At 38.6% G+C, this 13876-nt stretch overlaps 1 protein-coding gene across 1 annotated transcript; it reads right to left on the bottom strand.

The window, feature by feature from the left end:
- Positions 1-1458: 1458 nt before the first annotated feature.
- On the bottom strand, positions 1459-12431 carry TKTL1 (transketolase like 1). Its single transcript, XM_087956886.1, has 14 exons — positions 12052-12431; positions 11392-11509; positions 11071-11184; positions 10182-10279; positions 9791-9982; positions 9582-9709; positions 9308-9501; positions 8121-8285; positions 7878-8034; positions 6500-6630; positions 5640-5723; positions 4383-4479; positions 4151-4268; positions 1459-1764 (listed from the first exon to the last, which is right to left on the bottom strand). The coding sequence occupies exons 1-14, from the start codon at positions 12159-12161 to the stop codon at positions 1590-1592; spliced, it is 1881 nt and encodes a 626-aa protein (XP_087813012.1). The 5' UTR covers positions 12162-12431; the 3' UTR covers positions 1459-1589.
- Between the last annotated feature and the right edge of the window lie 1445 nt (positions 12432-13876).

The following is a 13876-nucleotide window of genomic DNA, read 5'->3' as shown; positions in this document are numbered from 1 at the left end:
GATTTGCATCAAGCCAGAAGTATTAAATATGTAGCACTCAATATCACGTAGTAGCTCTCCAGTAGTTTTAACCTCTTTAAGAGCATTATGACCTTTAATAGTGACAGCATTAATACTATACATATAGTATACAAAAGAAAACAGGGCCTAGAAAACCAGGTTTACGTTATATGCATTTTTATGATCCATAATAATCAGGCATGACTCCACTTGTATAATTTGTAGTTGATGTGTTTTTATAATGCAAAATTTGTTAACGATTTCTGCCCTTTCAAGGTACAGAGATTGCATCACAAATGTCTATACAACCACAATTTAGCTTTGTATTCCCAAACTACATGGTTAGCTTATAATTCAGTTTGGGAGGGCCCAGTATTTTCTGACCCAGAAAATTGATTCATGTAAATACCATGAGCTATTTTTATTCAGTACACTGTATTTAACTGAAGAGTTCTAGCTGCTAGTCCATTAATAGCAGTAACCATGTTAAGAACATGGCTTCTTAACTTGTTAGAAGAGTTTGCATCATTTCTTTGCTGCTCCCATTTGAGGAAGTCATATGGAAACAATGTATACTTTTAGAACAAATTCTAAAAGTTTTAGAAAGCTGGGCTGAAATATGAGGCTCCTATTAGGGAGAAGGAAAAAATAAAAAAATAATTTTGCATGTAAAATGTTAATAGTCTTAAAGACTATTGCACACTGTTTCACACATTTTACACAAGTATACTCCACACAAGTATTTCCAATATGAATACACAAGTGAGTTTATTGATTTGCTTGATGGCAGTAAAAGCACATGTAATACAGAAACATTATCTTGGTCACATTTAAGTCTACTTATTTGTTAAGTAATATCCTCCTTTCCTTCAGGAACTCATAGCAGCATATAAACAGCTTCCTGTTTCCATTTTCCCCCACAACTTGTGAGGTAGGTTTTTTGAGAGTATGAATGGACCCAAACCACTGCACGCTGCTGTAGAGGAAGCTGGACTTAAGCCTGCATCTCCTTAGAACCATTCCATACTTAATAATTACATCAGAAATCTTAAGCCAGTACCATTAGTAATATACATTTGAAAAATTTAGATGATTACATTCCCATTCTTGCATTTTTGTTCAATAAAAACTAATTATGCATTAACTCTTTCAGGCAGGAAATAGCTCATAGAAAATCTACCCAGCTCAATTTTGGAATGTCAGGCTGAAGAGGAGAGAGTCAAGTAGGTTAGGAATCAAGCACAAGAAAAGGTAATAATAAACTCCAATAAGATGAGCGTTATTGGTCCATGTGGAAGTCAGATCCAATTAATGTGCAATTACAGATAAAAATTAGAAGGAATGACATACTGATGGGATGAGAACTCTATTACAAAACAATTTTAAGCTTATTTGCACTCAGAATCCTGTCAAAAACCCATGAAATTAATATTAACTGCAATTGTCAAATTAAAAGTTAAAAATGCATGTTTGGGGATCATAAGTGGTTACTTTTGGTTGGCTACTTAAAGAACCAAACAGTTGTCCCCCTGCTCTTCAGAATCCATTTTCATAATTTCATAACCCTTCTTTCCTTCATTCCTGTCAAATCAATTGGCAAAGGTGCTCTTCACAGCTGTTATTATGTGTTTTGCACTGATCCCAAAGAGATCTAAGAGCTCAGCAGGTTTTCCACTCCGAGGCACACCTGACACAGCTAGACTTTGGACTAAAATACCAGGTTCTCCGGAGACAGCTGCAGCCACAGCTTCACCAATACCACCTAGAGAGAAAGAAAAGGGATGGACATAAATGGAGATTTTCACTCAGAACGTGTTTGGTGAAATCTGCTCCCTTCAACAGCTTCATATGAAAGTTTGAGTTACAAAGTACATGTACTTTGTATGTAACTCAAAGTTACGTATGCACTTCCCTTTATTAATGAAACTCGTCAATAAACAGGTTTGCATATTTTAGCAGCAGTCAAACATCTACCTTTTGTCTTTCTCATTCAGAAAGAGAAACAGGGACTGTAAGAAACATTAAAACTTAGGAAGTTTAAAGATGTGCTTATTTTCTTGTTTGGTGCTGAGAGTTCAAAGAAAAGCATCTATTTTGCTTTCCACTGTATAGAAGCTCTTTTACAGAATGCCTTGCATTCTGATTATGAACAAATAAAAGCACACAAATACAGTAGCTTCTTGTATAACTCAGTTGAGAATGTGCTTTTTATAGGAAAAAGGTATAAACTTAAGCAGCAAAAATTCCAATTAATTAAACCCAACTTGACTTAATAGGGTTCAAATAATAGGGTTCATATGTTAAAAAGTCTCATATTAAATCACAAGGAAAAAAATTACAGCCTTTCTAAAATCCAAAAGGCTCCAGTATATCTACAAGTATTATTTATAATGATATATACTACAATCAGGTCCAGGACAACTCACTGTGGCCAACTTGCCCCAGCCATCTTTCTTGGGTTGACTTGCCACGGAACAATTCAATGCAGGATAACTCAAGAGAGGCACAAGTGAATTGCAGCAGGCCTTTAGGTTTAACCCTTCTCAAGTTAGTAGTCCTCAAGGCTGGGATGAGCTGCACTTCTATTTGTCCCTCTCTTGAGTTCTCCCATGTTGAATTGTCCCGCGGCAAGTTATCCCATTCTGATTACCAGGCCTGAGGAGAGGGGGTTCATCCGGTACATTGTTCTGGGGCCCATTGAGCTCAAAGGGGGCCCATGAAAGGGAAATTTAAATTTTTTTTACAAAACCAATTTTTTTTAAAAAAACAAAACAGCAGGACGGTGTGTCAACCTGGATGCACTCAGGCGGGGTGGGGTGGGGTGGGTGGTGGTAGTGGCTCACAGCAAAACACTCCAAAGCTGGATCAACTTATCAGAGGGCAAACAGCAAGGAAGGAAGGTGTGTCCTTTCGGCACAGCAGCGGCAGCAATGATCGCCCCACCCCCACCTCCACCTCTCTCTTTCTCCCCTTCTCCCCAGTTCTTGAAGAATGAACTTCCACTTCTCATCCTCTCAAAATCCTTCACGCCAAAAGGAAGGAAGCGCCACTGTTAGCTTAGTCAGAGGATCTGTGTGCACCAGCTGTGCCAAAGGGTAACTGGCAAGAGATGGCTTTAAAACACAGGAGGATAAACCAGGGTGGGGGGTGAGGGGGGGGTGAGGGAAGCATCACTTTTCTTTCATATAGACTAGAGTGAATCATTCTTCTCCCAGTTGAAAAAAAAAAACAAAAACTTGTGGGCTGCACGGACTCCCAACGCTGCTTCTCCATACTTCGTCCTCACCCCCCTCACTTCCTGATCTGCTTCACTGCCCTGGTAGCTCGCTCCCTTTTTAACGAGCCTCTCAGTTGGTTAGGAGTTACATGCAGGAAGTAATGTGAAATCCACAGGGTGGTGGAGAGGGGGAAGGTTGACCCTCATGGCCATATTAACTTAATGTGTAGGCGAGGGGGGCCATATTAGTCTTGTTCCAGCACTTAATAATCATCTTGGCAGCCCTGCCAATTACTGTCTCACTTTTGACATTTTGCTCATCATTTGGCGGGCAGAAAGAATGTGTGGTGCGAGCTCTTGTATTTAATGGCACTTCAGGCATATGACAAATGGCTGATCAGCAGGCTGCTGAATCGCTGTCTGATTGTAGCCCTCTAATGTTTATGATATGACAGAAATATACTGCTAAAGCTGAAAAGTGTGGTATCACGTTTGTGAGAGCCTGTTGACCAGCTATTTGGAGAGATTCAGGGAAACATATTGCACTGGGGATCTCAACATGAGGAAAAGGATATATGGCCTCTGACCACCAACTAGCATCACAGGTAGCCCACATATATAAACAGGCTGCCACACTTGTTTTAACAGAAACTGAATGGCCATCAGGCAATCATTCATAGTCCATATTAGGTTGTACTCCCAATGTATAATTTTTTCTCTACAAGGCACAGCAATAGGTGTTTCTAAACTATTGAGCAGCACATGAAAAAGTGGTAGCATCAACATATAATCAATGTTGGAAATTGCAGAAGCAAAACTAGTTTGTAAAAAGAAAAGTTACTAAAATAGGGGATCTGGGCAAGTGCATCTTTAGCCATATCCAACTTCTCCCAAGAATGTCTGAAAAAAATGTTTTTAGTTAACTACTTAACTTCTTTGTAATGATCCTCAACTGTAATGATATGCCCCCCAGTGGCTCTGGCATTGGAAATGATGGTATCAGCATCCAAAGGTTTGATTGTAAATGGATCAATTACCCTGATATAGATTCCTAGAAAAAGGCAAAATACTAATGAGAAGAATGAAAGAAAGAATTCTATTAAAATTGCTGATCAAGTCGACATATAATCGGATTTATAATCTCCAAGGCTCCAGTGTCCAATACCTTGTTTGGCTAGTTCATCAGCAGCTGAAAGGGCTTCATGAAGTGTGACACCTGCTCCAATAACAACTACTCTGTCAGCATCATTTATACGGACTACCTATAAAAAATAACCAATAGACATAAGCATTTTTAGAAGATGCCTACCCCACAAACATGCCAAACTTTCAGAATAAGGGAAGCAGAAGTATTTTAGATATGAGAATTGATGTAATCTAAGCAAGTATGAAGAAAATACCAGAAAATACCAGAATAGGCAGAACTGCAGTGTTGACATTGTTCCCTAATGTGCTTGCTTGCAAGCACCATTACCAAGAATTCTCCATCATATCATTAAAGGATACTTAAAGAGGCCTGATGGTTCACAACCGATCCACTAAGTAGGTGGTTTGTCTATTTCTACTGCAGCGATACATTGAAACCCCTAAGAAGGACTATTATCCAATCCCAGAAGAAATTGTTTTCTCAAAACCAAATTCTAAATAATTATAAGTATACTGCATATAGAGAATAACTTGACCTTAATGGTTAGACTTCATCTATCATCCAATCCATGTTCAACTACAAATTTCCTATACAATGCACAAAATGAATGACACTTCCAAGTCACCAAGATGATAAAATAATTGTAATAACAATGGAAAATATTGAAAAATCAACTTTCTTTTTCCACCTGACAACTAAACCGCCTTCCTTTAAACAGTTGCTATCTGGATACAGTCTCTTTAATTTTGCTTTGTTTGAACTAAATAATCCAAATTTCAGGTACTTATCTCTACAGCTAGGAAAAACAGGAAGTCAACTCACTTATTTGTTGAAAGACCATATAGATGCTAGGATGAGTAAAAATTGTTGTCAGAATAGTCTTCTGCCATCTAATGGTAGACTACAGTACTCGATGCAATAACTTGTATATTCTCTTTTGATTGGGCAGGCAGGCAAGGATGGTCTATATTAAAGGTTTAGCTTTAGAAATAGGACCACTCTTCTGTATATAATCTCCCTTATTTCATGCATTTATAAATAATTTAAGACTGTGTTTCATGTTTTATCTGAAGCTAAACTACCTGCTTGGAAAAAAAATATTTGGATGCCATAATTTTTACTCGGCACATTTCAGTTCATGGTATAGGGCACCATTCAAGGGAACACTTAACGTTTGACTATCATTATAGGCCAAACTGTCTAATACTAGAGTTCTTTCTTTGGATCTTTGAAAACTGAAATAGAACCAGAAATCATGTCTTTCAAATCCTTTACCTTGGCATGGCCAATCTCAAACTTTTCTTCCTGAGAATACAGGATAGGAGTTTCTGGACGACTAGTACGAATGAAGCATATTCCCTAAGGAACAATATGGAAGAAGAATATGAATACTTAGAAGAAGAAAAAGAGATCTTACCAAAATTAAACATTATATAACACAGAATGGTTTTAAATAATTGTATTAAAATTTTATCTAAAAAGCACAGCAATATAGAACATGCTAGATTTATGCAAAGCATCTTAACCACTTTTTAGGGCAGTGCTGTCACAGAAGACATATAATTCAAGTAAAGAATGAAAAATACCACACTGGAAAAACACAGAATACCCTGAAGAACTATTCACAAAATATATACGTTAATTATCTCAAATAAAAAATAAATTTGACAAAAACATAAGGATGCCAACCAGTAAGAAGCTACATTGATTTGGGAAAGTTGCTACAGCCTTAATCAGTTTGAGAAATTCTGGTCATTTAAAAGATTCTGTGAAGTATGTATCTATAATACTGTATATATAGTTAATGCTTATTATGGTTTTACAATTATTACAGCTTTTGTTTTCTATGGATGTATTTGTTGAAGGAAATACGTTTCTGCTGTTAGCTTGATGTATTATGAATTTAACTTTTGTAAAATGCTTAGATTTGTTTTCAAATGGTGTAAAACAGCTGGAAATAAATAAATAAAATAGCCTGCAAGAAAATGAGGGCCAGGGTAAAAGAAAATTCTGCAAGCAAGCAGCTTTGTTGCAAATTGTGACTTCTTACTCTAGCACACCACAATTTATTTCCCTAATTTAATGATAATACCTCAATCCTGACAGGCCAAGACCAATATCCTTTATCCACATACCTTGGTGTTTGCTGCCAAAGAAACAGCATACTCAGTGGAGACTGCATCACTTGGGTAAAACACAGTACAACCTGGAATAGTTCTGAACATGGCTAGATCTTCCAAAGCCATCTGAGAGGGCCCATCTTCTCCTGTGATGAAGAAGCAGTTGAATAAATTGCTTGCCATGTCACAGAAAAGAATGCATTCAAACAAATACCGTACATTTGAGAGTATGAATACCCCAACCATATCTCCCAATATTAGGCCACTGAGATTTAGCATACAATTGCTTGATTCAGTCTTTTATGAAAACTACAGAAGGCCAATCACAATATTTACAAATCAAAATCTCTCTCTCAGGTAGAGCTAGCTGAGTTCAGGCATTTGGTTGTCTAAGTAGGCGAACAGCAAAGAGAATGAAGCAGAAATCCCAAAACACTCTGCAAGCACTCCATCTAAACAATTTCTGCTTTCATTAAAGCTTAACTATTACCATTAAATTGTATTATTAATAATAATCAGTCTTCACTTCTGGTGTGCAGCTAGCATAAATATAAAAGTAGATTTTTCCTAGGATTAGCATCAGGTGGGATTCAACTGGTGTTACTACCAGTTCGGTGACTATGTTTTGCGCGTGCATGTGTGCTTTGCGCGCATGCATACCTGATGTGTGCTGTGTGCGCATGTAAAAATCCTTAAGCTGTGCACAAGTGCGCAGCATTTGAAAAGCCTCTTTTTTCCTGATTTTTCAACCTCAGCTGTGCCGCGCAAAGCAGCTGAGGTTTAAAAAGCAGGAAATAAAGGACAGGTAAGAGCCCAGGGAGGCGGGTGGGCCAAACAGCAGCAAACACAGAACTGGTTCTGTGTCTGCTGCTCTTCAGAGCTACCGGTTCTATAGAGACGGGCAGAACCAGTAGCATCCCACCCGATTAGCATGTTGTATTTGGACTACTAAAGGCAACATTCTTTCAGAACTTAGCATTCTGCCCAAGCAGCTGATTCCCAAATATGTTCAAGATCACTAAAAGGAAGAAAAACCAAATGAACTGGGGAAAAGTCAAGATTCCTTGCTATATCATACTCTTGATCCTCAGTTAATAACAATGTTCTATTTTTAAATATCTCAATCAACTGCAGGCTATGTAAATAAACAGGAAAGTGCCAGCATGGTCATCATAATCAAGAAGACTATAAAGATTTATGTTCAAATTCCCATTTAATCAAGAAACTTACTGGATGACTTTGGGTCAAGTTATATATAGTATAGGATTGCTGTAATGATAAACAGGAATTAAAACAATATGTAATGGTCCTCATCCTGCTGGAGAAAACAAGAAGCTTTAAGTCAAATTATAGTAATTCAAATAAAGGGGTTTAGATATCAGGCAGCACATACCTATAGAAACCCCACTGTGTGACCCACAAAGTTTAATGTTTGATTGGGAGATAGCAGCCATCCGGATATGGTCAAATGCTCGAGTGAAAAAGGCAGCAAAGGTGCTGGCAAATGCAATGGTGCGGTTCCTAGCAGCACAGCCCACAGCGACACTCACCTACAGCACATACACACACACAAATATGTCATTGGAATGGGTCATGCCACAAGATGCACCAATCCATTTCATGTCTTCAGACTCACCATGTTCTGCTCAGCAATGTAACATTCTATATAGCGTTCTGGATGGGCCTGTTTGAAAAGCTCAGCAAAAGTGGAGTTTTTAGTGTCACCATCCAAAACAACCACATGCTTGTTAGTGTTTCCCAGTTTTACCAGGGCTAAACCATAGGCTTTGCGGGTAGCCACCTGACAAAAAAAGAAAATCTCATTGCAGGTCATTTAATTTACTACCAAGTCAAAAGGATGATCTTAAGTGCATTTGATAAATATTACATTTCTATAAGCATCTTCACTCATCATACGCCTAGACACAAGTAGGGAAAAACTCCATTTATTTTAGCTAGGAAAAACTTCCAAGAAGTCACTGCATGAAAAGCAGTGGAGGATTGATATTAGAATACAGGCATTTTATATTAAATTCTTATACTAGGAGATATTAAAATTTGCATTAAAATTTATACAGTATTTCTAAATTGTCTAAATTGAGGCTCAGAGTTTCATGCAGTCCTCAAATACTTTGGGTATGCCTCTAGAATCCCCTGCACTAACCCTTTTAAACTTTACATTAAAGCAGGGAATTATTGCAAACATGGAAAATAATATAGTACTTTTACTTAATTAAAGCCCATTTTTGTCCAGAACCCATCTATTTTATTCCAACTATCTTTGTGTGCGTGCCCGATTAGTGTAGTCCCTTTTCCAAAAATGAATGCAAATCCTGATCTAAGACATGCTATCATTTTCCAAATTAATATACTAATTTGCCTTTTAGTCTTATTTAAGAGGCTTTATTGTCTTGCATAAAGCTTATTTAATTCACATGCTATTCTGGATCATTTGCAGAGTTTCTCTGTGGGATAAGGGGTACTATCAAACTGGATTTGAGGACAAAAGGAAAGTACCTCAAAGGAGGTAGGTTAGGAAGATGGAATGTGACAGAAAAAGTCCATTTCACCTCAATGTCCAAAGTACACTGAAGATGCATGTAATGAATATGTCAGCAATAAATAAAGTGAACAGAACATTACTCCTTTAGTCCATTCTTATGGATATAGGAAGGGGAAAAAATTAAATCTGGAATTTGTCAGTGCCCTGCATCAGATCCATGTCAAAGAGACCTTCTGAAAAAAGATGCATGGCACAAAAGGACAGTAGAATAGAGTATTTGCAAATATTGAAAAAAAAAATCTGCTTAGCCCGTGCAGTACCTTTTCTCCTATATTATAGGTAGGTAAAGAAGGCATTTTGATATCCACAGTATTGACTGGTGGCACATCTTGAGCAGGTGGCTGGATAGTACAAACATCACTAGTCTGGATTTGACTCTGAATGGTAGAGATAACAGATTCCACTTTGTCTTTTGGAATGGGCTTTCCATGCCAATTGTCAGCATTCTCCACATCTAAAACAGAGAACATTAGGAAGTGACATTCAAGGACTTGTTACCTTTTCCCATCCTCAAGATTCAGAGACTACTTTCACCTGGGATTCCCCGTCCTTTGAAAGTCTTGGCCACAATCATGGTGGGCTTCCCCTTCTGTTGACTTGCTTGCCACAAAGCTTGGCATAGTTCCTCCATATCATGACCATCCACAACATAGGTATTCCATCTAGCAGAAAAGGAAAAGGTTGGGGCAAAAAGCAGCAGGCTTCCTACCAGAATTAGGACAAAAACAGCCAGCAATGCTTACCCAAAGGCTTCACAGCGCTTGTGATAAACATCTGTATCATGACCCAGTGGTGCTGCTTCACTTTGTCCCAGACGGTTCACATCAATAATGGCCACTAGATTATCCAATTGATAATGAGACCCAAATTGTAGAGCTTCCCATACTGATCCCTCAGAGAATTCACCATCACCCAGTAGGCAGTAAATTCGGTAACTAGAAGACAGCAAGACACAAGAGTCTCAACAAGTGTGTGTGTAGTGTAAGTTTCTTTCACTATACATTCTTTGCCATTCTCTGATCCACTGGACTTTGCAGTAGAGGAAACAAAACAAAAAACAAAAAAGAGGCAAGAAACTTTTCTTTTGAAAGAAGCAACAGGTTTCATTTTGTAGACTTTTGCCAGATTTCCCACCTTGTTTTATCAAAGTATTTCCCTGTATAGGCCATTCCACAGGCAGCTCCCAGACCCTGCCCCAAGGAACCAGTGGCCACATCCACAAAAGGAAGTCTCTGTTAAGCAAAAAGAAATAGTTTTACAAATGGAATAAATACCAACACAATCTCTTGAGTGTTTCATTGAAAAACAGTCTTTATGAAGTTAGTCCTTTGTCCTCTATCTTTTCCAATATAAATATATAAACACACCTTATTTTAGTACCTTTGTATCCCAACAAAACATATTCCAGTTTGTAATTCTATCATAAAATCCCAGTTTTGTTATACATATGTTTAATATGAATTTGCACAGTAGAACAAAGCCACTTTTATGGGCTAAGCTTCTGTATCAGTGATCCAGATGTCTTCATGAAAGAAGGAACAGTACTATTGTTACATCCTAAAAAGCTGATCTTGCACAACTAATTTCTAAAACGAATTACACCATCTAAGTTTTATCTATCTATCTATCTATCTATCTATATCTATCTATCTATATCTATCTATATCTATCTATCTATCTATCATCTATCTATCTATCTATCTATATATCTATCTATCAATCTATCTCTCTATCTCTATCTATCTATCTATCTATATATCTATATATATCTATATCTATATCTATATCTATATCATATATCTATATATATATATATATCTATATATCTATATATCTATATCTATATATATATATATCTATATTATATCTATATATATATATATATATATATATATATATATATATATATATCTATATATATATATATATTTGTATGTGTGTATGTATTTTGACTGGTTAGGTCAACTTATTTTTTTCCAAAGCTCCCCAAAATTCCCAGCACTAGTTTTAGAAAAGTACTTACAGGAGTTGGGTGACCTTCCAGATCAGAGTCTATTTTCCTCAAATTTAGCAGCTCAGGTTCCTTGATAAAACCTACTTCTGCCCATGCAGCATAAAGTATAGGTGCAGCATGGCCCTGCAAAGGGCAAACAAAGTAGCCATCACAATCATGAAATAGTAATCTCTCTCATTTTTAAGAAGATTACTCTGGGATGTGGTGCTGCAGAAAGAACTGAGTCGAACTCTTAGCTAGGAAGAAATAAGCCGTGGCCTTACTTGAGCATTATAATCCAGTCCCATCCTCCCAAGACCACCTCCTCCATACTCTTCACACTCCTCTCACCTTAGAGAGTACAAAGCGGTCATTGCTGGGGTGGCCTGGTTCATTTGGCCTGTAGTGCATGGTATGAAAGAACAGCACAGACATGATCTCTGCAGCACTGCAACATGATGTTGGGTGTCTGCAAGGTCAAAAGGCAGAGAGACAAAAATTCAATAGGAGCTACCCACAGAGAGATACAAAATTGCTATTAAGAGTTGAATTTACAATTCAGAGCATAACCCCTGTGACTTCTATGTTCACCAGAGGCAATAAAAACTCTACACTGATAGGCCTCACAACATTCACCCATAGACTGAGGAAGACCAGTTTAATGAGAGGGTAGCTCATAAACTTCAAGTAAAGCTATCAACCAACCTAGAAAAGAGCTATTCAAATTAATGGATCTCTGCAAACTAATTAATAACATTTCTTGGCTTCATCATTTCAATTGATGGAAGCTGCTAGTTAGCCCTTCTGAGACTGGAACCCAATTAAAAAAACAACTTCATCGCCCCCTCCCCGCCAGCGAACCCAGAGAGCAATATAATGTACCAGGAAACGTTCCCATTATCACATTTAGATATAAGGGTGGGAGAATACAATCCCCGGCGCAGGCCAATGGTGGGAATATCACAAGCTCCATCAGAAAAGAGACTAAATGCATCCCTTCTCTTCGATTACCCGGAGTTCGAAGCGCAAGTTGCCCGAATAGAGTGAATCCGAAGGCGATTAGCAATATCTCGTAGGTTTTGCAGCGTTTTTTCCTTCGGCTTAACGTAGCTGCTGGCCATGATGAAGCTCCTAATATCCAGATGCTCTAAAGCACGCTTTGCTCTTTTTTATCCCGGCTGGCCGGCGCTCCGCCTGCAAGAGGAAGTGAGCTCAGAGGCTGGGGAAATTGGCGAGGAGTGGGGTTTGCCTCAGTCACCCCATGCGTAAAAGCAATTGCTCCATTGCCAGGCCTGTGGGCGTGCTAGAACATCAGTTACAGTTGGGCAGTTTCTCTTCACGTGATACTCGCCAGTTTCTGCCCTCTGCTTTCTTGAGCCAGCCGGTGCTCTGAACCCTCTAGAATCCCGCATTAATGTTTGTGTGAGCCGTGGCCTCGTGGGTCTCTGAACCTTCGCGGAGGGAGGGCGAATGGACGAGCAGTGTGAATTAGGTGTCGTACAGCCCGAGAATCTTTTTCTGACGTCGCTACAACCTTAGAATGTGACTGAAGAAAGCAGCCTTTTCAGGGTGCTTGAGTGGGATCCATACTTTTTACTACTTGCGCTCGAAAATGGAAGAAATGTTTTCCGTCTGTGTGAAACGTCACACAGGACATCGGAGGAGTGCTGCGTTTCTGATGAGCCCCTTTTAAAAAAGATGTGTGGATGCAGGAGAAAATCATTTCCCCATTTGTGACGCTGCGGGAAAGTATTCTCTTTTCCCTCCCCACGTACTGACTCTATGAAATCCTACCTACAACTTGGGGAATAATTCTTGCTGAGCTCAATATCGAAATGTAATATCCACCCAATCAAATTGCAGCAGAGCTGACCTCAGGAGCCTAACTTCAAGAAAGAATTGACTATGGCCTGTCCAGAAATATCAGGCAGCCTGGAATGTAGTGAACTTCCTCTCTAGAAATACTCTTTATGTGTAGCCTTGCAGGTTTGGCATTGCAGGAGAGGAAGAATGCCGCTGGCAGCTAGCCCAGAGTGTCTGTTTGCCAAGAGACTGACAGACAGTTGCAAGGGTTGATGGCATGCTTAGACAAAGTGCTTGGCCTCAAGTTTGTTTTTATGCCATCCTTGTTTTTAGATATGAGAAGAGCGAGAAGAAAGAATTATGTCACTCTACCTTGTGCCATAAATATAACATTCCCTTTTAAGTTAGAATATAGAAGTATAATTACTTTGTTAAACACGTGCACCTTTACTTGTTCCATTGACTCTTAAAGTGGACCCTGTCTTGAGACAAACTGAGTAAGCTGCCTCAGAGGAAGGGTTGGGATGCATTCACTATGATTATGCCCTACACTGAATTGCAAGCTAGTGAGCCACAATCATAGTTTGCTGCAGATCCAGCGCATATGGTTAGATTATAGCTCTCTGTGATGGCAAACCATTATTAGTTCTATTTTGTGCCATTACAGACATTTAAGGAACATAGAAGGGTCTGAAAATCCTGATCAAGCCACAATTGAAACAGCAAAAACCACGGAAGAGCCTCCCCCTCCCCACAAGCCATACCACTATGCTCTTTTACAACTCATATTAATTTTAATGGATATTCAATACTGTCTTTCTGCATAAGGCATCAAAATGTCCTGAACTATCTTTGCATCTGCCAGTAGGAGCTAGATTTGTGTAATGATCCTTTCAGTCTTCTAAAATGTTTCTGCCTTCCTATCAAGGGACCAAGAACATCATGGATCCCTCTTTATTTTCATGGCTGCTGAAAGGCAATAAAGATTAGAAGGTGAAGCAAACACAAATATAATCTGATATGATAACAGTGA

The sequence above is a fragment of the Notechis scutatus genome, chromosome 2, assembly GCF_049901735.1.
Source record: "Notechis scutatus isolate UNSWTSFEM ecotype Mainland chromosome 2, rNotScu1.2, whole genome shotgun sequence".
NCBI lineage: Eukaryota > Metazoa > Chordata > Lepidosauria > Squamata > Elapidae > Notechis > Notechis scutatus.
This window is presented reverse-complemented; position numbering and strand designations above follow the sequence as displayed.

Coding starts and splice junctions, on each gene's coding strand:
- TKTL1 (XM_087956886.1), bottom strand. CDS start 12,161: ATGGCCAGCAGCTACGTTAAGCCGAAGGAAAAAACGCTGCAAAACCTA. Junction 10,280..11,070: donor TGGAAGGTCACCCAACTCCT/GTAAGTACTTTT, acceptor TTTGCTTAACAG/AGACTTCCTTTTGTGGATGT. Junction 9,710..9,790: donor AAGCGCTGTGAAGCCTTTGG/GTAAGCATTGCT, acceptor CTTTTCTGCTAG/ATGGAATACCTATGTTGTGG.